General features: G+C 36.2%; 1 protein-coding gene across 13 annotated transcripts in view; it reads left to right on the top strand.

The window, feature by feature from the left end:
* Window positions 1–22540, top strand: part of MKLN1 (muskelin 1) — a 326298-nt gene that overhangs the window by 278121 nt on the left and 25637 nt on the right. For all 13 annotated transcript variants that reach the window (XM_025471680.3, XM_025471681.3, XM_035698604.2 and 10 more), the window contains 2 exons: window positions 1784–1913; window positions 20457–20604. In XM_025471680.3, coding sequence (XP_025327465.1) covers window positions 1784–1913; window positions 20457–20604 — 278 coding nt within the window. The remainder of the gene's footprint in view (window positions 1–1783; window positions 1914–20456; window positions 20605–22540) is intronic.

Raw genomic sequence — 22540 nt, 5'->3', positions numbered from 1 at the left:
TTTCATATTATCATTTAATACATAGTCTGCATTCATTTTGTTTTCTGAAATACTGAAAAATACCTTTCTATAGTTGATTTATTCAAGTCAGACTCCAGAATGGGTTTATGTATTGTATTTAGTTGTTATGTCTCTTAAATTTATTTTAGGCCATAACAGTACTCCCTGCTCCTATTTTCCCCCCTCATATACCATTTATTTACTTGTTAAAGAAACTGAATCATGTGTGCTCTCGAATTTCCCATAGCTAATTTTATCCTTGTAGTGGTATGATTGTTTAGTCTCCATATTTCCTATAAGCTGGTAGTTAGCTCTAAAGGCTTGATTTTAGATTTTCTCTCTTTTTGGGGAGGAGGGGGAATGCAAAAGGAGAAGTGCAAGAATACCTTAAAGATGGTCTGATTGCAAGCTATCAAGAGGCATTTTATGTGTAGCTTTCATACTTTTGGTGATGTTAAAATTATTCGATGGGTTTAGGTGTTACCAGCCTGATTGATCAGTAATAAAGGTTCTTGTCAACATTTTACCAAATGGCTTTTGCAGTCATTGATAATCATGATGTAGGGTTTATAAAACAGTGATTTTCTAGTTATGTTATTTATTCTGTATTTATTAACTGATTCTGATACTAAAAACTTAACAACCTCATTAACTATTTGGCCACCCTAATGTGCACACCACACAGGAGAGGTGATAAAAATGTTTTATTTTTTTTTCTTTATCACCTTTTCATATTAATGAGTTGAAACTCCAAAGTTAACCAGTATATTTTTAAGCATTATTATGAGCTTGTGGACTTTTATATATTTGATGTTTTTAATCCAGTGCTGTGATTATTCTTTTTGATAACCAAGTTTTTCTCTTTGTCCAATAGGGGTGCCCCCTTCCCAGAATACCTACACATATAGTTATATACACACATTTATGTGTATTATATATAAGTATCTTTTTTAATAACAGAAAAATTAAATCATTAGTTCATACTGTCATGGCCAATTCAAATTAAAAATTAATGAGTTTTAAAATTTAATATCCTTTTGATTTTGTATTTTATGTATCTTTTAAGGTTAAAATCCTACTTCCTAATGATAGTATTATATTACTTCTTATGTCTTTCTAAATAGTAACAGAATCACAAAACTAACAAAAATTACTGAATATTGCTTCACATTGCTTTCTGATTATTTTTCTGTTTAGGTTATAGCTAGAAATGGGTAGTCAAAAAAACATGAATTAAATCTCTACTACTTCTCCATGTGATCATGTCTTTATGTGGTCCTATTTTTACAGATATGTTTATTTCATTTAAAATGGGTTTTATTTCATTGTTTTTTCAAATTTCAAAAAAAATTGTTTTTCTTTTGAGTTAATTAAATAAAAACAATACACATGGTTCCAAAGGCAAAACCTGTAAGTCAATGTACTTTTGGAGAGATCGGATTTCTTTCTTCCTTGCTCTGTCCCTTCTTTAATTAGCTTCTTTCCTTTGTTTCTTTTTGAAGAAAGAAACAAACATATACACATTCATTTTTTCCTTTCTTATGCAAAGGCAGTACCCTGCATTCATTATTCTGTACCTTGCTTTTTACTTTAACAAAATATCCCAGAGATCACCTCTTAGTATGTAGTTTCATCATTCCTCTTTATACCAGCATAGTACTCCATTGCATGGGATCTGGCATAAAATTGCTTTTATAGAGGTTTAAATTTTAAAAGGATCATCTGAATTCTTCATAGAAGTGACTGCTTTCTCCCTTCTTTGCCCTTTTTCCTTATTTTTCAGAAAAATCGTTGCTTATATGTTTTTGGTGGCCAGCGATCGAAGACCTATTTGAATGATTTCTTTAGTTATGATGTGGACTCTGATCATGTAGACATAATATCAGATGGCACCAAGAAAGACTCTGGAATGGGTAAAGGCATTTAGTGATTCTTCTCTCATATCTTAACTACTTTAGATAGACTATATATAGCCTATTTTCTTTTCTTTCTAACCATTCTTCACTCTTTCCCCATGTCTTTAATTGAAGTAGTTCTGAATAAGAGGAAGAAAAATCCATCCACTAAATTATCTAATTTTATGTGTTTAAAATATACGAGTTATTATATTATTTGAGCAGAAAGACAATATTTAAATTCCTGAAGGCATTATTTATATGTGTGCTTGCTTGGCAAAGGGGCCTTGCAAGAATTAATGAGTTTAAAACTGTTGTATTCTATGTTTGCTATTCCTTTCCACCTTCTGCTTTCACTGTAGTGACTTATAAGGCACTAGCATGTGGAATATATCTTTGTTCTGAGGGAGAACTTCGTGTAACTGATAACAACTTTTAAGTTTGCATACTCAGCATCCAAGTTATTCTCCTTGTAATAGGGTGACTGGTTTGCCTGAGATGTCTCAGTTATGCATATTGCCCTGGCATTAGTAATTATTAGTAGTGCCCCTGATTCACTGTCAGATATCAGTTTGCATAGTTACCCTACATAGTAGTCACTTTGCCTTTGATTATTATACACAGAAGAATGATATTTAAGATGCAGTAATTTAAAATGCCTAATTTAAGAAATTAGATCAGCTGGCTTTTTCTTTTAGCTATTATTCATAAAAATAGATCTTTTTATTAAAATAGTTCCTACTTACAAGGAAAAACTTTAAAAAACATTTTAACAGAAGATAGTACCATAGTTAAAAACTGCATATGAAGGGACCCTCAAGACTCTTCTCCCATATTTCCTACTAGGCAGAGGCTAGACCTTTATTTTCTAGGGGAAATGAGTACAGAGGTGTTTTTTCCACCATGCTTAAACTACTTCCAAGATTAAAAAAAAAAAAAAAAAAGTGGCAAAGTGATAGTAGCAAAGGCTCAGTATAAAAATTCACTGTAGATAAGCTTTAATGACTATCATTTAAAGATATATTTTTTAAAGATTTTATTTGTTCATCAGAGACAGAGAGAGAGAGAGAGAGGCAGAGACACAAGTAGAGGGAGAAGCAGGCTCCATGCAGGCAGCCTGACGTGGGACTCAATCCCGGGTCTCCAGGACCAGGCCCTGGGCCAAAGGCGGCGCTAAACTGCTGAGCCACCCGGGCTGCCCCTAAAGATATTTTTTAAATGAGTTATTATATAGTAAGTTGCTAAACTCATCAGTGTAATGCTTTGTTCATGGTTATGGCTGGCTTTATATCCAGCAAAGTATGATAATCTGATGATAAATGTAATAATATGCTCATTGTAGAACATTTGGAAAATATAGAAAGATGCAAAAAAGAAACTGTATCAGACCACCCAGATGTAATGTTATAATTTTGATGTATTTCCGTCTATTTTTTAAAAATTTATTGTAGGGGCACTTGTGTGGCTGTCAGTTGAGTGTCCAACTCTTGATCTTGGCTCAGGTCATGATCTCAGGATCATAGGATCAAGCCCAAGCATCAAGCTCTGCACTGGGCATGGAGCCTTCTTGGGATTCTCTCTCTTCCTTTGCCTTTCCCTCAGGCTCTCTCTCTCTCTCTCAAAAAATAATAATAATTTATTGTATAAAATTAAACACAATTTTATATTCTGCTGCTTTTAAATTTACATTAAATTGTGGTAATTGTTTTCATCATTATGGTTTTACTACCATAGACTAGAGGTATTAGGGGAAGTGAGAAGTGTGGCTTCATTCCCTAATTACTGCTATAGTCAACTTTTATAAAATCAGAATTACCAGTTTTGCTGTGTGTTCTTTAATTTATAATTGATTTATGCAAACAAGCTCATTCGTTTAATAATATTTATTGGACACCTGCTAGCATCTAAGTTTGACCCTCTCCCTTCCTCCTTCCCAACGTATTTCAGTGCCATCTATGTGCCGTGTTTTAAACATGTGAGAGATACTGTGAGCCTGAGGGATAAGATCCCTCCTCTCAGAGGACTCACTTGCTGGTGCAGAGGCTTGCAGTTGCCATTAAGTACTGTGAAGAAAAAACATTGGCTGCCATGAGAATAAGTCGCATGGGAGGTCCCATGCAGATAGAGCAGGTTGGGAAACCTCATCTGCAGGGGTTATCTTTAAGATTTAAGAAGTAGAGAACTAGGAAAAACCATGTTAAGTGAGAGAAGAGCAAGTACAAAAGTCCCAAAGCAGGAAGGAACTTCGTGTGTTCCAGAAAGAGATGAGGCTGGTGCCAGTTGACGGTGGGGTCCCCACAAAGTCAGTATGAAATGAGGCTAGAAAAATAGTTAAAACTCTAATTGTTTGATGCCTTGTATAGATGCAAGAAGTTTGGATTTTTTTTCCAAATAAAATTGGAAGTTATTGAAAGGTTTAATGCCAGAGGCTTGATCTGATTGATTAAAATTTTGAAAATATCACTCTTTTCCTAGACACACATTTTCCGAGTGTTTAATTTTGACAATATGCCTACAAGTTGCAGTGTCCAGAGGCTATATGATGCTTTAATTGAGGATTTTTATGGCAGAGTTGAATGTTTGTTTAGACTACATACTTGGAAAGTTTTCCTGCCTAAAACTGTTGTGGTTTTACTTGGAATTGTGGAACCACAGCGGACTCTGTTGGCACAGTAGAATGAAACTAAAATCACTTTCGTTTTTCTTTTTTTTTTCCTCCATCTCCTTCCCTCCTTTCTTCTCTCCCTCTTTCTTCTTCTTCCCCTCTCTCCCTCTCCTCCTTTCTCTCTCCCTTCCTATTCATCCCTTCTTTTCTAACCCCTACCTGTGTGCCACTTTCTGTCTCCCACCACCCCAGGTGTTTCTGATACCCCTGCGGCCATAATTGAGAACCACTCTTCTAGCTCTCCAGAGCCTGTCTCAGCCCTTAATCAAGTAACCTTGGACAAGTTACCTAATTTCTCAGTCCTAGCTTGTGTGTCTGTAAGTGACTAAAATTATATCGTGTCCCTGCTCATGGCTATTTTAAGAGTAGAGACGGACTCACCCTCTAGTTTTGGCTAGTATTATATTACTCTTAGGTACCTCAGTTTTTACAAGAACATGCTAATGCTATCTACAGGTTCACTGATCTAGTCAGTAATTAAGTAATGCCAGTTTTACCTCCATCTTCTCTCTAGTTCCACTGCAACTAGTTTGAGCTATTGTTACCTATTTGGCCTTTGTTCCTAGTCTTCCTCCTCCTCCCCTTCCTCCTCTTCTTCTTTTTGTTTGCTTGCTTGTTGAGAGCAAGCGTGTACAAGCATGTGGGGGAGGGGAAGAGGGAAAGGGAGAGAATCTTTACCAGGCTCCAAGCTTGGGAGGAGCCTGACACTGGGTTTGATCTCATGACCATAAGATGGACGCTTAACTAACTGAGCCACCCAGGCACCTCTGTTTGTTATTTTTAAAAGATTTTCTCTTTTAAGTAATCTCTACATAGAACATGGGGCTCAAACTCACAACCCTGAGATCAAGAGCTGCATGCTCCACTGACTGAACCAGCCAAGTGCCCTAAAAACATATCTTGTTTACTTTGAACAATGACTATTACATTCACTATTTTATGAAGATTTCCCAAAGACTTTTTAAGTTCTTATATTTATAGGAGTCATTTTGTGTTGACAATACAGGTGATATTTACTCGATTACACTCGGCTTTAGTAACTGGACTTCTTGTTTCCCCCACCTTTCCCCACCCACTCATTCTCCATATTGCAAGCAGAATACAGCAGTTTTGTGTTACCAGTGAAGTTGTAGAATTGTATGCTTTTAACAGATATTTTTTGGTCATCTGCTGTGTGGCAGATAATAAGCTAAGTGCTAGAGATAGCAATTGTGAATAAGAGTTCTATCTTCCTAGAGCTTACAGTTGTGTGTGGGGAGAACAAAGAAGTAATTAACAAACTTACTTTTTGATTAGTGGTAATAAAATAAGAAAATACCTTTAAAAAGTGCAAACTCTGGGCCCCTGGGTGGTGCAGTCAGTTAAATATCTGACTCTTGTTTTCAGCTCAGGTCGTGATCTCAGGATTGTGGGATCGAGCCCCATATCTGACTCTGCACTCAGTGCAGAGTCTGCTTAAGTTTCTGTCTCCCTCTCTCTCTGCTCCTCCCACCCAGCTTTCCCTCTACCCCTCTCTCTCAAATAAAATAAATCTTTTTAAATAAAATAAAATTAAAAATATAAACTTGATAGGCCATCTTCCTTGATTAAAATTTGTTCCTTGTTTCCCTTTGCCTTCAGGATTAAGTCTAAACTCAGCCTGACTATTAGATTCCTTTATGATATACCCCGCCTTAGTTTTCTAGCCCCATTTTTATTTTTATTTTTTTATTTTATTTTTATTTATTTTTTTTTAATTTTTATTTATTTGTGATAGTCACAGAGAGAGAGAGAGAGAGAGAATGAGGCAGAGACACAGGCAGAGGGAGAAGCAGGCTCCATGCACCGGGAGCCCGACGTGGGATTCGATCCCGGGTCTCCAGGATCGTGCCCTGGGCCAAAGGCAGGTGCCAAACCGCTGCGCCACCCAGGGATCCCTAGCCCCACTTTTAGTATCTACCCTCTCTTTGCCACCAATTCTTTGTTTCATGACCACAGAATATTAATTCTTTATAGATTAAATACTTTTCCTTGCCTTTGGGTTTTTGTCCATGCTGTTCTCTCTGACCTCCAAAGTATAACTTATTTTGTGAACATCTTTCAGATCTTAGTTTATAGATCGTTATCTCCTGACATTCTCTGAGGAAGCCCACGTTAGGAATTAAAGTATATGGTTCTAATCTTCATTGTTAACACGATTCTAGATATTCATCTAATAGTATAATCTTGACTCTACTTTTCAAAACCTGTAAAAAGCTTAGCTGAAATACATAGACTTTTTTCAGGATTTCTTAAAGAGCATTCAGTCTTTTCAGTACTCTGAATCTCCTAAAAAAAAACAAAAACAAAAACCTTTCATTGGATTAAGTTAGAAAACCTTATGTCAGAACTGATATATTGAATTATCCTCCCATGGGATTACTGTCACCTGATTTTTAAAAATCCTGTTTTACTAGATTATTATTTATAATAATAATTTATAATAATCTAATATTATATTTATATGAAGGGATGCCTGGGTGGCTCAGCGGTTATGTGTCTGCCTTTGGCTCAGGGTGTGATCCTAGAGTCCTGAGATCCAGTCCTGCATCGGGCTCCCTACATGGAACCTGCTTCTCCCTCTGCTTAGGTCTCTGCCTCTCTCCTGTGTGTCTCTCATGAATAAATAAATAAATCTTAAAAAAAAAAAATAAGCCACGAAAAGTCCTTCTAAGGACAAGGCAGGGTACTATTTAAATTTCTACATTATTAAATATTCTCAGAAATTACCAATTTTGGCGATGCCTGAGTGGCTTAGTAGCTTGGGCATGACTCTTGATTTCAGCTCGGATCATGATCTCTGGGTGGTGGGATTGAACCCCAAGTCAGGCTCTGTGCTCAGCGTTCCTCTTCTTCTGTTCCTCCTCCCAACTCACACACATGTACTCTCTCTCTAGTGCACTCTCTGTCTGAAATAAATAAAATCTTAAAAAAAAAAATACCAATTTTCTTCCATTACACGGATGCTCTGTAATGTATTTAAACATTCTATTTATTAACTGTTCTTCTAAAGCTTTTCTACTACAGTAATTACTATAATTTGAGATGGACTTAACATATAATTACTGTGTTTATCTATGATTCGGTAATGTGGGTTATTTGATTAAAACTGCATTTATGATGTGAGTTTCAAATGGATTGTTTGAAATCATAGAAAAAATTTGAACTATTAAGATCACCAATTAGAAATGGCATCTCTAATTGTAAAATTGCTGCTGCTTGCTATAATTTTTTTATTGTGTCAGATACTATAAAATCCTAAATGTTTGTTCTTTATAATTTAAATGAATTATCTTAGATTTAATATCTCAAGATCTGAAGAAATTTTCAAATCTTAATTTTTAACTAGAGTATAACAATGTTATGCTCCCCTCAGAAAGAGATTATCATTTAAATCAGTGGATTGGCAGCTGCTTAGAAAGGAAGGATTTATTAGTATTGTGTCTAACACATACATAATTACATCAAAATTCAGCACATCTAAAATTTGGGTTTATTTCTGAATAACTTTTGGCAAGCACAATTGGTTTAGCAGACTCCCCATATGTAAGCTCTGTATTTCACACTAATTGAAAATTCTGCTTAGAAGATAGTCACACCACCAGAGCTTTATAGTTTGCTATAGAAACTCAGTTTATTGTAATAGGATTACTTTCTCATATCTGTATTATTCAGGGTAACAAACATATATTAAGTCTTCACCACTTGCTAGATGCTAAGTCAAGAACTCCTACAACCTAGTCCCTGTTCTGTAGTAGTTATGTGTTTACTTGTTTTATTCCTTAACATCTGTTGACTGTATTTTCCCACATCTGTCACTTTATTCCATTCTGTTCAACCATAGTGGCAGATTGGTGTAATTGAAAGAATGGTGAATTGAGAATCAGAAGACTTGGTCTTTCTTCATCTGGGTCTGCCACTCATTCCTCTGCAACTTTGGCAAAATTAAATACATAACTTCTCTGGGCCTGATTATTCATCTGAAAATGAGATTGGACTAGTTGATCTTAAGGCCTCATCTAGCTCCAAAATTTTGACAGTTAAATTTCATTCCCTTCTGCTGTCAGGCTGTAAAACTACCATGAAGGCTATGATAGTAATGGCTGTAAGATCTGATTCATGTATAAACATATTTTCATGAAAACCTTAAAAGTAAAATCTTACTGATTTTTGTTCAACTAATGGTCAAACACTGGTATTATTGACATTTTTAAATAAATAAATGTGTATGTAATTATATAGAATAGATCCTTATGGATTTGAACCTTTTAGACTTTTACCAATTAACTAAATCAGGCCAATTCAGCAGTATAGAGAAGATTCTGAGGCTAATGATTCACTGTTAGATTAGATTAGTTACTGAGCTAAGAAATTGCAGTGTTTCAGTGTAACTCTGCTTCATTGCTTTCCGTTTAACATCTTTTGTATTTGTTGTGCCATTGTTCTGATAAAATTGGATTATGTACTTTTTTCTCTTACCATTATTGTTGATACTAACTTTACATAATTTCCCCCTTCTACTCTCCCAAAGGTGTTTTTGCTTAGTTACAAGCTTTATACAAGTGTTGCATATTTTTAATATAAAATTTAGGTTGTTTGATAGTAAATCTGAATTAAAGTTCACTGGTAAAAAAAAAAAAGTTCACTGGTAAAAACAAAAATGCAAGAACACTACCAACAATTTTGAAAATGAAAAGTAATGAAGTAGTAGTAAATACTACCAGGTATTTATAAAGGTACAGTTTTGTACAGAATAATGGAATGGAGCAGAACAGATAGTATAAAAGGATGTAATGCTTAGAGCTAGTACTGGCAACTTTCAAAAAGAAAGGAAGGAAAAAAAAAAAGAAAGGAAGGCCAAGAGAATTGTAGGGATGTTTACCTAGCACCATGATTTGGTTGAATTGCTGAAACAATCCTGGAGCTGCCTACTTGCAAAATTTTGATTTATGAGCTAATTAATCAATTGTTATTCAGGTTTTCTGTTACTTGAAGCTGCAAATATCCTAACAAATGGAGAAATTTTAGAAAGCTGTTTTATTAAACTTATATTTCTGTGACAGTTCTGAAACTGTATTTTTTTCCCCTATGGCTTAACTAAAGTAACTAATAATATGTGCATTGGATCATGAAGCCAGAGAGTTGAGATTAGTTCATGAATTAATGCAATCATGTATCTTCATCAGGAATTGAAATGACTTCAACTGTTATCCCTGTTGTCTTTTTAGCCTCCCTGTAGGGTTTCCTTATGTTACAAATTCTGATAATCTCCCCCTGTTGGGTCAACTGAAGAAAAGGAAAAGAAAAAATGATTCAGACTGTCAGATAATTTTTTCTAATCTGTCCTATTTCAAGTTTTAAAGATGTTAAAGAAAAAATAGGAGAGTTGAAAGATCTTTGTAATTTCCTGGAAAAACTAAAAACAAGTTGGATGTAGCAGTTGTTGTATTATTCTTATTTTCTATTTTCTCAGACAAGTGTCCTTTCAAAATGTGTTTGTGATTAGCATATGATCTTGTTTACTGATCTGTTTTTCTTTGTGAGTCAGTTTTATAAAGACTGGGTAAGATTTCTGCTATTCAGATGAGCTTTGAATCAGTTGAATCTAAAACTTGAACCAGTTGAATCTAAAAGCTTTTAAAATATTATACATTGAAAATCTCCTCATTCTTCCCTTCCCCTTGCAACTACCCATTATCAACCATTAAATTGTAAAGATAGCCCTTTTTTCTTCTTGGGAAGAAAATCAATACAGAAGACTGTTAATAGTTATAACATGTTAGAATGAAAGCTTCTTCCTTCATTTTGACCTTTAGATGTTTTTAGTTCTTGGTTAATGCCAGTTTTGTTCAACCAGTTTTTGTTTCTATAAAATTATTGTGGAAGTAATGCAATGTACATAATTCATAAAGCAGAATTCAAACTATAAAATACCATAAAATGAAAATATTTCTGCCAAAGTTGTGAACTAACATAGATGACTGATTCCCTTCCCCAGAGATAAACCCTAAAAAAATAAAATGAGAGGCAACTGGCTTCCAGAAACTCTTTAAATAAGATAGAATGCTGTCTGTCCCCAAAATTACCTTGAGTTGATTCTTGTTCCTTCACTATAGAAACTAGCCTATACAACTGGTGCCAGAATCCAAAGAACAATATGATGGCAGTGTATGAACCCTACTGGTGTTAAGAGTTGATGAAAATAGATGTGAATTGACCATCTACTCTCAGTAATTCATTTCTCCTACCCTCACCCTTCAAGTCCAGGAAGACTGCCTTCTACTTTGCCCAAAGGGTCTAAAGGTGTGAAACCCTCACATAGGGGAATGATAGTAAGTTGAAGTGATAAACTGGTTCTTTGTGTCTGTGCTTTACTACCTTAGGGCTCTTCCCCTCCATTTTCCTTAAATTCATTGAGCTGATGCTACTTAAGGCCTGACCTTTGGGTCCCCCTAATATAATATATCTTAATGAAAGAATAGCTGATGCCCTGAAAAATCTTACCTCACAGAGCAGTATAACTAGACAGTTGAGGACTATAGCTATCTCAAAAGAAATCAGTCTGACAGCATATATGTTCTAAAGCAGAATTACTATAATAGCTGAACCAGGAATTCAAAACAAGCATGATTAATATAATTCAAGATATAAAGGGAAATATGAGTGATATGAAATAAGATCTCAAAATTGTACAAACAGAACCAAATGGAAATACTAGATATGAAAAATATACTTGAAATGAAGACTGCTCCAAATATTACAAGTAAAATGGATATGAATTAGTTGAAAGATTAGAATGAATGGTCTTTTAGGAAGAAATAGGAAAGAAAAAAAGATAAATAGAAAATATAAAAAGGGGGCACTTGGGTGGCTCAGTCGGCTAACTATCTGCGTTCAGCTCAGGTATGGTCTCAGAGTCCTCAGATCAAGCCCTGCGTTGGGTTCCCTGCTCAGCGGGGAGTCTGTTTGTCCCTCAGCCTCTGCCTCTGCCCCTCTCCTCCTCAAATAAATAAATAAAATCTTTTTTAAAAATGAAAGAAAATATTAAAAAACAAAGGATGTGGGAAGGAATTGTACAAGTACCAACGTTTTAACAGCAGTAACAGGAGAGAAAAATGAAATTTTAAGAGGGCAAGATAATTGAAGAAATAATGAAGATACATTTGCTAGAATTCAGAAAAGACAAAGGCTTCAGATTGGTGGAAGTGCTTATACCATACCAGACAGGAAGAATAAGGGAACACTTACCTAGACATGTTGAAGTTTGATTAAGAATATCAAGGACAACAACAACAACAACAAAAAGAATATCAAGGACAGGGATGCCTGAGTGGCTCAGTAGTTGAACATTTGCCTTCTGCTCAGGGCATGATCCTGGAGTCCCGGGATCGAATCCCACCTCAGGCTCCCTGAGGGAGCCTGCTTCTCCCTCTGTCTCTGTCTCTCTCTGTGTGTCTCTCATGAATAAATAAACAAAAATCTTAAACAAAATCTTTAAAAAAAAAAATATCAAGGACATAGGGAAAATTCTGAAAGATTTCAGAAAGATTACCTACAAGGGAGCAAGATGGATGGATGGATGGATGGATGGATGGAGGGAGGGATGGATGGATGGATGGATGGATAAATGGATGGATATCAGCTCAACAGCAATAGTGAATGGAAGAAAATAGTAAAGTTAAAAAGTACTCAAGGAAAATTACTTTAAACCAAGAAATCTATGTTCTTCTAATTTTCATATGCTAGTATGAAATAAAATATTCTTAGGTGTATTTGCCTAGGAAAGTTTGCACTATGAAGACCTGTTTTGGAAACTACTTGGAAACACGACTCAGAAATAAATTTAGGAGATGTCAGAAGTATGTGATAAGTGGCGATCAAATTATCTTGAGAAAATTGTTGCCAGAAGAAAAATACTAGAACCAAAATTCTAAACAGTGAAAGTATAATGGGGGAGGGGGAATAGGGCACTATATATAATTCAGGTATTGTGATTGGACTTATAGGTAAGAAGATATTCTGTATTAAAACTTTTTCGGGAACCCTGGGTGGCGCAGCAGTTTAGCGCCTGCCTTTGGCCCAGGGCGCGATCCTGGAGACCCGGGATCGAGTCCCACATCGGGCTCCCGGTGCATGGAGCCTGCTTCTCCCTCTGCTTATGTCTCTGCCTCTCTCTCTCTCTGTGACTATCATAAATAAATAAAAATTAAAAAAAAAAAAGAATTAAAACTTTTTCATTCCAAATGTCTTATACAAGGCTCAAGATTTAATGTGTCTCTGTTTTCTTTCAAGCTTCCTTTTGCTTTCCTGTGTCATCTAAAACTGCCACTGTTTCTTATATCCTATGTCATTCCTTTCCTTGGATTCCTTTTTAGTTTTTTGTTTCGTTTTGTTGGAATAGCTCCTCAAAGAATTGTTTTATATGCAATTATTGATATAAATTTTCATGCTTCTACTGATCCAAAAATTCCTTTATTTTGCTGTCATCATTAGAAATAGAATTTTAATTCCATATTTTTTATATTCCTCAGAATTTTAGTCATTACCCCATTGTATTCTAGCATTCATTGTAACAAATAAAAGGTCTAATAAGTTTGATACTTATTCTTCTGTGTATAATAACCTGCTTTTTCCCATCTCTAGAAGCTTTTAGAATTTTTCTTTTTTTTCCTGGAGTCTTAAAGTGTCATTAGGAGATCTCTCTGTCTCTCTGTCTCTCTCTTTCTCCCACTATCCAAAAGTAGCATTTCTATGAAAACTTTGGTAAGCCAAAATAGAATAAAGCAAAGAAGCAATTACCATTTATTTATAAGGAAAAAATTTTGAGTCTTCCCGGACCCACAACGCCCCCCGCTCCCCCCCCCCCCGACTTTTCTGATACCTTAGGACACATCTTGCTAACTGATGCACAAAATTAATTGAGATAAAGCACAGACACTCACATACACAGAGTTCACAACTCTGGCTGCTTGACGCAGAGAAGCTGGGTGTAGTTCATGGGGAGAGAGTGTGCTGCTTCTGTAAGGGGTCACTGCAAAACAAACACTAAATGCTATTTTTTGCGCTTCACCTTTTTTTTTTTTTCCATAAAGGTGAAGATCCTCCTCAGATTTCTTTCAGTTAGCTAAAACAAGTACTAATGTAGATCTTTCTTAGAAGCAGAGTGGTATGATGCAAACTTTCAAAAAGCGGGGCATACCTATATATAAAGTCTTTTTTTGTAAAACATGCTGAGCACCCAGGGCTCTTTCAAACTGGATACCTACTTGTTTCTTCCATTCAGGGAGATTTTCTTTAATTATTTTTTCCTCCTACGCTGTTTCACCTCTTGTAAGTGTTCTTCTCAGACAGATTTCTTAATTCAGTGGTTTTATCCTCTGTGTCCCATAACTTTTCTGTCATAACTTCTGTATCTTTTACTATCCTAGTAGTTTATCATTTTTATCCTACAACCACTGATTTTCTTTTTTAACTATGCTCATTTTTTTTCATTCTGTTGTCTGATTTATTTTGGTCATAGTTTTACTTTCTGTGGAAGCTTATTCTTGTTTTGCAATTTAATATTCCTTTTATTCTTTACAAAGGTAATGAGTTTTGGTTTTATTAAGTTCTCTTCCTGTGATTTATCTTTTCCCATTCTATATGTTTATGTTGGCCCCTATCTTTACACTATTGAAATGTTTCTCGTATATCTTGTGATACCTGTCTACACATTAAGATCTATGAATAAAGCACTACTTCTATTAAGAAAGGCAATTGACAGTGACTTCCTGTGCATAGAGTAGGTGTCTTTGCCAGGCAGCTTCTCCCTTATATAAGACCCTGACCAGGGATGTTGTATAAATGCATGGCACATCTTGTCCAATAGACTGTCTTCTCTATTATCTGTGTGCAGGTTTGGAGTTACTTTAAACTCTGCTCTCATTCTCATTCAGGCCCCTGTGTCCTTAGTAGAAGCTCTCTCCAGGAGTCCGCCTCACAGTGTACTCCTGCTTTTTGTATTTGATGACTTACTTGGAAGTTTTCCATCTCTTACCTCTGGTGAGTAGGCTCTCTTTTTCTTAGCTGTGAGAGTCTCAAAATTTCCTATCTCTTGATGACATACTTTCTTCTCTCCTAGTGCTGTTTTCTTTCCTTTTGCCAGAATCTTTTCTGTCAATTTTGTAGCATGATGGGAAAGAGGGATAATGTAGTTAGTGTTTAGTTTTGCTATCATAAATCAAAAGGCCCAAAGTTTAGATTTCATGAGCAGCTTCTGCTAGTAAAAATCCAAGTCTAAAATGCTTACTAGTGCTAGGCTGTAATTCTTATATGTATATGTAATGTGTGTACACACATGCATACCCATATATAATTTTTTACTTTTTATTTAATAAGACAGTTTATCTTATTTAAACTGTCCATTTAAAATGAAAAACAGGTTTTACTCTTCTGTTTACAAAAGAGGTAACAAATGAGATTTAGAGGGATCCCTGGGTGGCTCAGCGGTTTAGCGCCTGCCTTCAGCCTGGGGCGTGATCCTGGAGTCCCGGGATCGAGTCCCACATCAGGCTCCCTGCATGGAGCCTGCTTCTCCTCTATGTCTCTGCCCCCTCTCTCTCATGAATAAATAAATAAAATCTTTTTAAAAAATGAGATTTAGAATATTCCAGAAATTATAATGCTTTTTAATATTTTCTTAGAGAAATCTAGAGTATTCTATGTGTCGGCAAATTGAACACCAATAAAAAATAAATTTATAAATAAAAATATATATTTTTTAGAAAAAAAAATCTAGAGTACCTTTGAAGGTGGATATGGAAAACTTTTTTTTTTTAATGTCTTTGAATTGTTATTCATGGAATAGAGAAGTAGGAATTAAGCTTAAGGGCAATTCATAAAAATTAGGCATTGGGCCATTAACATAGATATAGTCAATGTAAATATGAATTAACCCCCTGATTGTTAGGAACTCATATATAAGTTTTCATTTTTATTTTTTTTAGAGAAAAAATTTAAAAATACTTTAATTCAAATAAAATAATGCCTAGTTTGTCCTGTAATTTCATGTCAACAAAATGGCTTAAGAATATTTCTTTTAGTGTCAGTAAAACCATCGTTTGAAACGTTAATTCCTTTTCTGTCTAAATAACAACATTCCAAATGTTAATGTAAAATTCTCTTCACGGAAAATATGGGAGTATATGTGAGAATTTTTCACTTATTACTGAAAGTCCCCAGTATTTATGCCCAGATATATATTTTTTGTATTTTGGTTTGGGTTTTTCTTTTTCCTTATAATTATAAAAGCAATCTATATTGGAAAAATACATATTATATAGGAATGTAAAAGTGTCCTAACCGCCCCCCACGTAACTATTATTTATGGTTTGATATATGTTCTTCCATATTTTTCTAATTTATATACGAACATATTTTATATATTAACATTTTTCCTTGTCTTTAGTATGTAGTAAAAGTTATAAGAGTCTGTAAACTTAAAGATTAATAGAAATCTTGCCCTGAGAAATTTTGCCTTTGAGTATTCTTAGAGTAAAATATTGGATGCCTCCAAAAAACTTCATTGAAACGTTTTTACTCTTTTCTTCACACGTTTCTGCTTTAAGCTGGATCTCTGTTGTGTCACTCCAGGGAAGTTTTGTGCTTAGGATATAATATCTGCCTTACTTGTGCTGATGATATCCATTTTGTGGGAATAATGCTTCTTCATTCTATTTCCTTCCTCTCTTCTTCCAGTCCACTGCATCACCATCATAACAGCGTATTAACTGCTCTCCATATCTCAGGATTCTCTCTGTTCACACTGTACATTGCTACTATCACTGTCACTGCTCTCACCCTCTAGGGTCTAATCTAAACAGAAATTTCAGTTTTGAAGAGACAGTTTTGAAGAGACCCAGTACATTATTTAGCTCCAGTTTCAATTTTTGGATAAGAAAACTGAAGTCTAGGGATCCCTGGGTGGCGCAGCGGTTTGGCACCTGTCTTTGGCCCAGGGCGCGATCCTGGAGACCCGGGATCGAATCCCACATTGGGCTCCCGGTGCATGGAGCCTGCTTCTCCCTCTACCTGTGTCTCTGCCTCTCTCTCTCTCTCTCTCTCTCTCTCTGACTATCATAAGTAAATAAAAATTTAAAAAAAAGAAAAGAAAAGAAAACTGAAGTCTAAAAGTTTCTTGCAAAGGGGTGCCTGGCTGGGCAGTCCTAAGAGTATGTGACTCTTGATCTCAAGGTTCTGAGTTCAAGCCCCATATTGGGTGTAGAGATTACTAAAAAACAAACAAACAAAAACTTGGAAAAAAGTAAGAAGTTTCTTGCATGAAATCACAGTGAATTGAGAAAGTCTAGACTAAACCAAGATTTTCTACTCCTGTTTTGTTTCCAATACTTACTGCTATTTAAGTTCCTAGGTTGACCTTAAAAACCTTTGGGACACACAAATCTGATTTCTGTATTATAAGTGATCCAAAATTAGATTGTGATTTTTACAGTGGATATACTAAAAAAAACCAAGCTGTACACTTAAGTGGGTAAATTGTATGGTATATGAATTACCTCTGTGTAAAGCTGTTTAAAGGGCAAGAAGAGATTTGAACGTGTATCTGGGAGGTAAAATCAATGTTAAATATAGAGTGAGGGGATCCCTGAGTGGCTCAGCGGTTTGGTGCTTGCCTTTGGCCCGGGGTGTGGTCCTGGAGTCCCAGGATCAGGTCCCGCGTTGGGCTCCCTGCGTGGAGCCTGCTTTTCCCTCTGCCTGTGTCTCTGCATCTCTCTCTCTCTTTCTGTCTCTCATGAATGAATAAATAAAATCTTAAAAAATATATAGAGTGAAAAGCATATTGGATATGGAATATCAAAGAAATGGGAAATATATAGTTTCTAGTATGCTTTATAATCAAAGTAATGTTTTATAACACCTATACGATAGATTTTATAAGCATGATATCCCTGAGTATTGTAAACCTCTCACTATTTTTGAAAAGTAATCCTTATCATTTTTCTCTGTTGCTCTTCAACTACTTTTGGGGAAAATGTGACAATCTAAAAAGACAAGTATGCAAAATTTGGTTTTGGCATTCGTCCACATTCTCACATGCTTCCCTCAGCCCAATACTCCTTTGATGACTCCCATTTTATAGAATTCAAAATTTCTTTCCCCCTCTACTGATTTCTATTCCACCCCAAAATTTCCGTTTCCTCAGGTAAATGGGTTGTTGCATTACTTTATAAGTCATACATTTCTCATATTTACATTTTAAAAGATTATAGAACAGAGGTCAGCACACTTTTTTTATGAAGAGCCAGACGTAAATATTTTCAGTTTTGTAGGCCATACGTACAGTGTTGCAAGTGTTCAGCCTTGCATGGTAGGGTGAAAACAACCACAGACAAAATGTTGATGAATGGAGGGCTGGTTTGACTCTAGGCAGGCCAAATCAAGCCATAGTTTGCCAGCCTATCTTAGAGAATTCTTAATAGAAAGGCTCAGTATTAAGATGAAAGGAATGAAAAAATTTAAATACAATAAATTCTAAATGCAATACAGTTATGTCCTCTACTTCCACCACTAGCAAAAGTGATTTTGTTTCTTTACTATTTTATCTTTCTTCCAAGATTATCTGAGGAACAGAAGGCAGAACCTTGGCACTTTAGAAAGTTTACCAAGTGTCATTAGGAAAATACCAGACTTTACATAACCACTAAAGACTATGGCATGAGGGTTGAGATTATTCTTAAGATTAGGTGATGTGTGTATGTGTATAAATATCAACATTTGTTTTGTGTGTGTTTATTATTTTTAGTATATTTACAATAGAATGCATTTGGATAGTCTCTAAAATACTCCAAATAGGGCAGCCCAGGTGGTTCAGTGGTTTAGTGCCGCCTTCAGCCCAGGATGTGATCCTGGAGACCCGGGATCAAGTCCCGATTCTGGCTCTCTGCATGGAGCCTGCTTCTCCCTCTGCCTGTGTCTCTGCTTCTCTCTCTGTATGTCTCTCATGAATAAATAAATAAAATCTTAAAAAAAAATACTCCAAACAAATTTTTTGAATAGGAATGTGAAAGGACGCACATTTAAGTAAACTAGGAAAAAATAAATGCTGGATTATTTGGCCCTGCTAAAGTAGATAAAGACAAATGAAGATCAATGTGGCTAGCGTCTCCTGCCATAATATTCTGGATTGATTGAAATATTGTACTTCAGTCTGATACTTGTTTAGCATTTTGAGTATATGATGCTTGTTCATGTATAAAAGAAATATGTTGGGACCCCGGGGTGGCTCAGCCATTGAGCATCTGCTTTTGGCTCAGGGTGTGATCCCAGAGTCCAGGGATCAAGTCCCACATGGGGCTCCCTGTGAGGAGCCTGCTTCTCCCTCTGCCTTTGTCTTTGCTTCTCTCTGTGTGTCTCTCATGAATAAATAAATCTTTTTTTTTTTTAATATTTGAGCGCCTATTTTTTTTTATTTTTTATTTATTTATGATAGTCACAGAGAGAGAGAGAGAGGCAGAGACACAGGCAGAGGGAGAAGCAGGCTCCATGCACCGGGAGCCCGACGTGAGATTCGATCCCGGGTCTCCAGGATCGCACCCTGGGCCAAAGGCAGGCGCCAAACCACTGCGCCACCCAGGGATCCCTAAATAAATAAATCTTAAAAAAAAAAAAAAGACATGTGTTGAAACAATGACATTATATTAGACTCACTGCAATATGTCATGATCCACAAAATTACATTTCAACTAATATTTCCATTTAATGAAGACAAGAAAAATTTGCATTCAGGGCACCTGGGTGTCTCACTGGTTGAGCATCTGCCTTTGGCTCAGGTCATGATCCCAGGGTCCTGGGATCAACTCCCTCTTCAGGCTCCCTTTGGGGAACCTGCTTCTCCCTCTGCCCATGCCTCTGCCTCTCTCTGTGTCTCTCATGAGTAAATAAAAAAAACTTAAAAAAAAAAAAAAGAAAAATTTGCATTCACTGTGTTAGTGTTTTTGCAAATTACTGGATGATGCAGAATCACAATCACTCATTTAATGGACTTCTTAGAAAAATATGTTATTAGGGCACCTGGGTAGCTCAGTCAGTTAACCATCTGCCCTCAGCTCAGGTCATGATCCCAGAGTCTGGAGATTGAGCCCCACGTTGGGCTCCCAGCTCAGCAGGGAGTCTACTTCTCCCTCTGCTCCTCCCCCAGCTCATGCTCTCCCTCTCTGTCTCATTCACACTCTCTTAAATAAATAAAATCTTAAAAAATATGTTATTAACTCTGGGCAATTTGAGCCATTAAGGAAAGCAAAATGGCATATTATACCCCAAAATGTTTTATTTTTACTTGGAAATTATGTCATTTCATTGTATGTCATGAACAGATAATGTAAATGACCCTGACCTTATTAAACAAACCTGTGTTTCACTTTGTCAGATTTGTGTTTTTCCAGGTCAACATTTGAATATTTTACCTCTACTATTAAATTAGAGCTGGCCCAGATAAAAAAAATCAGTTAATTAAAACACTGACCTTTCTTCTCTCAATAAAAATGATTACATTGCATGCCTCTTTTTACTTTTTCTCTCACTGTAGCTCCTTTCTGGTAGTTAGCATTCATTTATTCTTTCAACAAAATTGGGTAACTATTTGCTAGGCATTGGGAACTAAGTAGTGAACCAAACTACCTCTGCCCTTGTAGAGCTTACATTCTAGAGTGGGGAGAATGCAATTAACAATGATTTGTTCTGTAATATAAAAGTTCTCTGGTATGTTAAAAGGTAAGTGCCATGGATATGGGAAGAGCAGGGCAAAATTGTATCTTATACAGTGGTTCTACTGTGTTATTTAGCATGAATGTTATCATCTTATTTTCTTTCTCAATTTATAGTTCCAATGACAGGATTCACACAGAGAGCAACCATTGATCCAGAACTGAATGAAATACATGTCCTATCTGGACTCAGCAAAGACAAGGAAAAGCGGGAGGAGAATGTCAGAAATTCCTTCTGGATTTATGACATTGTGAGGAATAGTTGGTAAGGAGTTTTTGTCTGTGTCACATTCCCAGTGTAATACTTATTCAAGGTTGGTAGTTTCTTCAAAAGAAGACAGAAATGGAAGGCTTACATTAATTTGTGATACCGTCCATTTAAATGTCAATACAGGCATACCTCATTTTATTGCACTTTGCTTCATTGCGCTTTGCACATGTTGCAGTTTTTACAAGTTGAAGGTTTGTGGCGACTTTGTGCTGAGCCTGTCAGCGCCATTTTTCCAGCAGCATTTGCTCACTTTATGTCTGTATGTCACATTTTGATAATTCTCACAGTATTTCAAATCTTTTCATTATTGTTATATTCATTATAGTGATCTGTGATCAGTGATCTTTGATATTACTGTTGTAATTGTTTTGGGGGCATCATGATCTGTGCCCATATGAGATGGTGAACTTAATTTATAAGTATTGTATGTGTTCTGACCATTCTACTAGCCAGCTGTTTCCTCATCTCTTTCCCTCCCCTCAGACCTTCCTATTCCCTGAGATATAACAATATTGAAGTTAGGCCAGTTAATAACCCTACAAAGGCCTCCCAAGTGTTCAAGTGAAGGGGAGAAAGCTAAACGTCTTGTGCCAAACAGCCAAGTTGTGAATGCAAAGGAAAAGTACTTGAGGGAAATTAAAAGTGCTGTTCCAGGGGTGCCTGGGTAGCATGGTTGGTTAAGTGTCTGCCTTTGGCTCAGGTCATGATCCTGGGGTCCTAGGATCAAGCTCGGCGTCAGTCTCCCTGCTCAATGAGGAGCCGCCTTCTCCCTCTTCCACTCCCCCTGCTTGTGCTCACTCTCGCTCTATCAAATAAATAAATAAAATCTTAAAAAAAAAAAAGTGCTGTTCCAGTGAACACATGATTGCTAAGAAAATAAAACAGCTTTATTCCTGATGTGAAGCAAGTTTTAGTGGTTTAGATAGAAGGTCAAACCTGCCACATTCCTTTAAGCCAAAGCTTGCTCCAGAGCAAGGCCCTATCTCTTGAATTCTGTGAAGGCTGAGAGAGGTAAGGAGGCTGCAGAAGGAAAGTTTGAAGCTGGCAGAGGTTGGTTCCTGAGGTTTAAGGAAAGAAGCTGTCTTGATAATATCTAAGTGCTGATGTAGAAGTTACAAGTTATCTTAGCAAGATCTAACTATGATCATTAATGAAGATGACCACACTGAACAGCAGATTTTCATTGTAGATGAAATAGCTTTATTTTGGAATAAGGTGCCATTGAGGGCTTCCATAGCTAGGGAGGAGAAATCAATACCTGGCTTCAGAGCTTCAAAGGACAGGCTGACTATCTTGTTAGAGGCTAATGCGGTTGATGACTTTCAGTGGAAGATAGTGTTCATTTATCATTCTGAAAATCCTAGGGCCCTTAAAAATTATGCTAACTCTAGTGTACCTGTGCCCTATAAATGGAAAAACAAAGCCTAGAAGACAGCACATCTGTTTACCACATGGTTTACTGAATATTTTAAACCCATTGTTGAAACCTAGTGCTCAGGAAAAAAGATTCATTTCAAAATATTACTGCTTGTTGAGGACGCACCTGGTCATTCAAGAACTCTAATGGAGATATAGAATGAGATTAATGTTGTTTTCATGCCTGCTAACAGTAATCATACTGTAGCCTGTGAATCAAGGATTCATTACAACTTTGAAGTCGTCTTTTTTTAAAGATTTTATTTATTTATACATGATAGGCACAGACAGAGAGGCAGAAACACAGGCAGAGAGAGAAGCAGGCTCCATGCAGGAAGGTTGATGTGGGACTTGATCCTGGAACTGCAGGATCACTCCCTGGGCCAAAGGCAGGCACTTAACCACTGAGCCACCCAGGCGACCCGTGAAGTCATCTTATTTAAGAAACACATTTCATAAGATTATGGCTCCCATAGATTATGATTCCTCTGATGGATATGTGCAAAGAAAGTGA

The sequence above is a fragment of the Canis lupus genome, chromosome 14 (assembly GCF_003254725.2).
Source record: "Canis lupus dingo isolate Sandy chromosome 14, ASM325472v2, whole genome shotgun sequence".
Lineage (NCBI taxonomy): Eukaryota > Metazoa > Chordata > Mammalia > Carnivora > Canidae > Canis > Canis lupus.
This window is presented reverse-complemented; position numbering and strand designations above follow the sequence as displayed.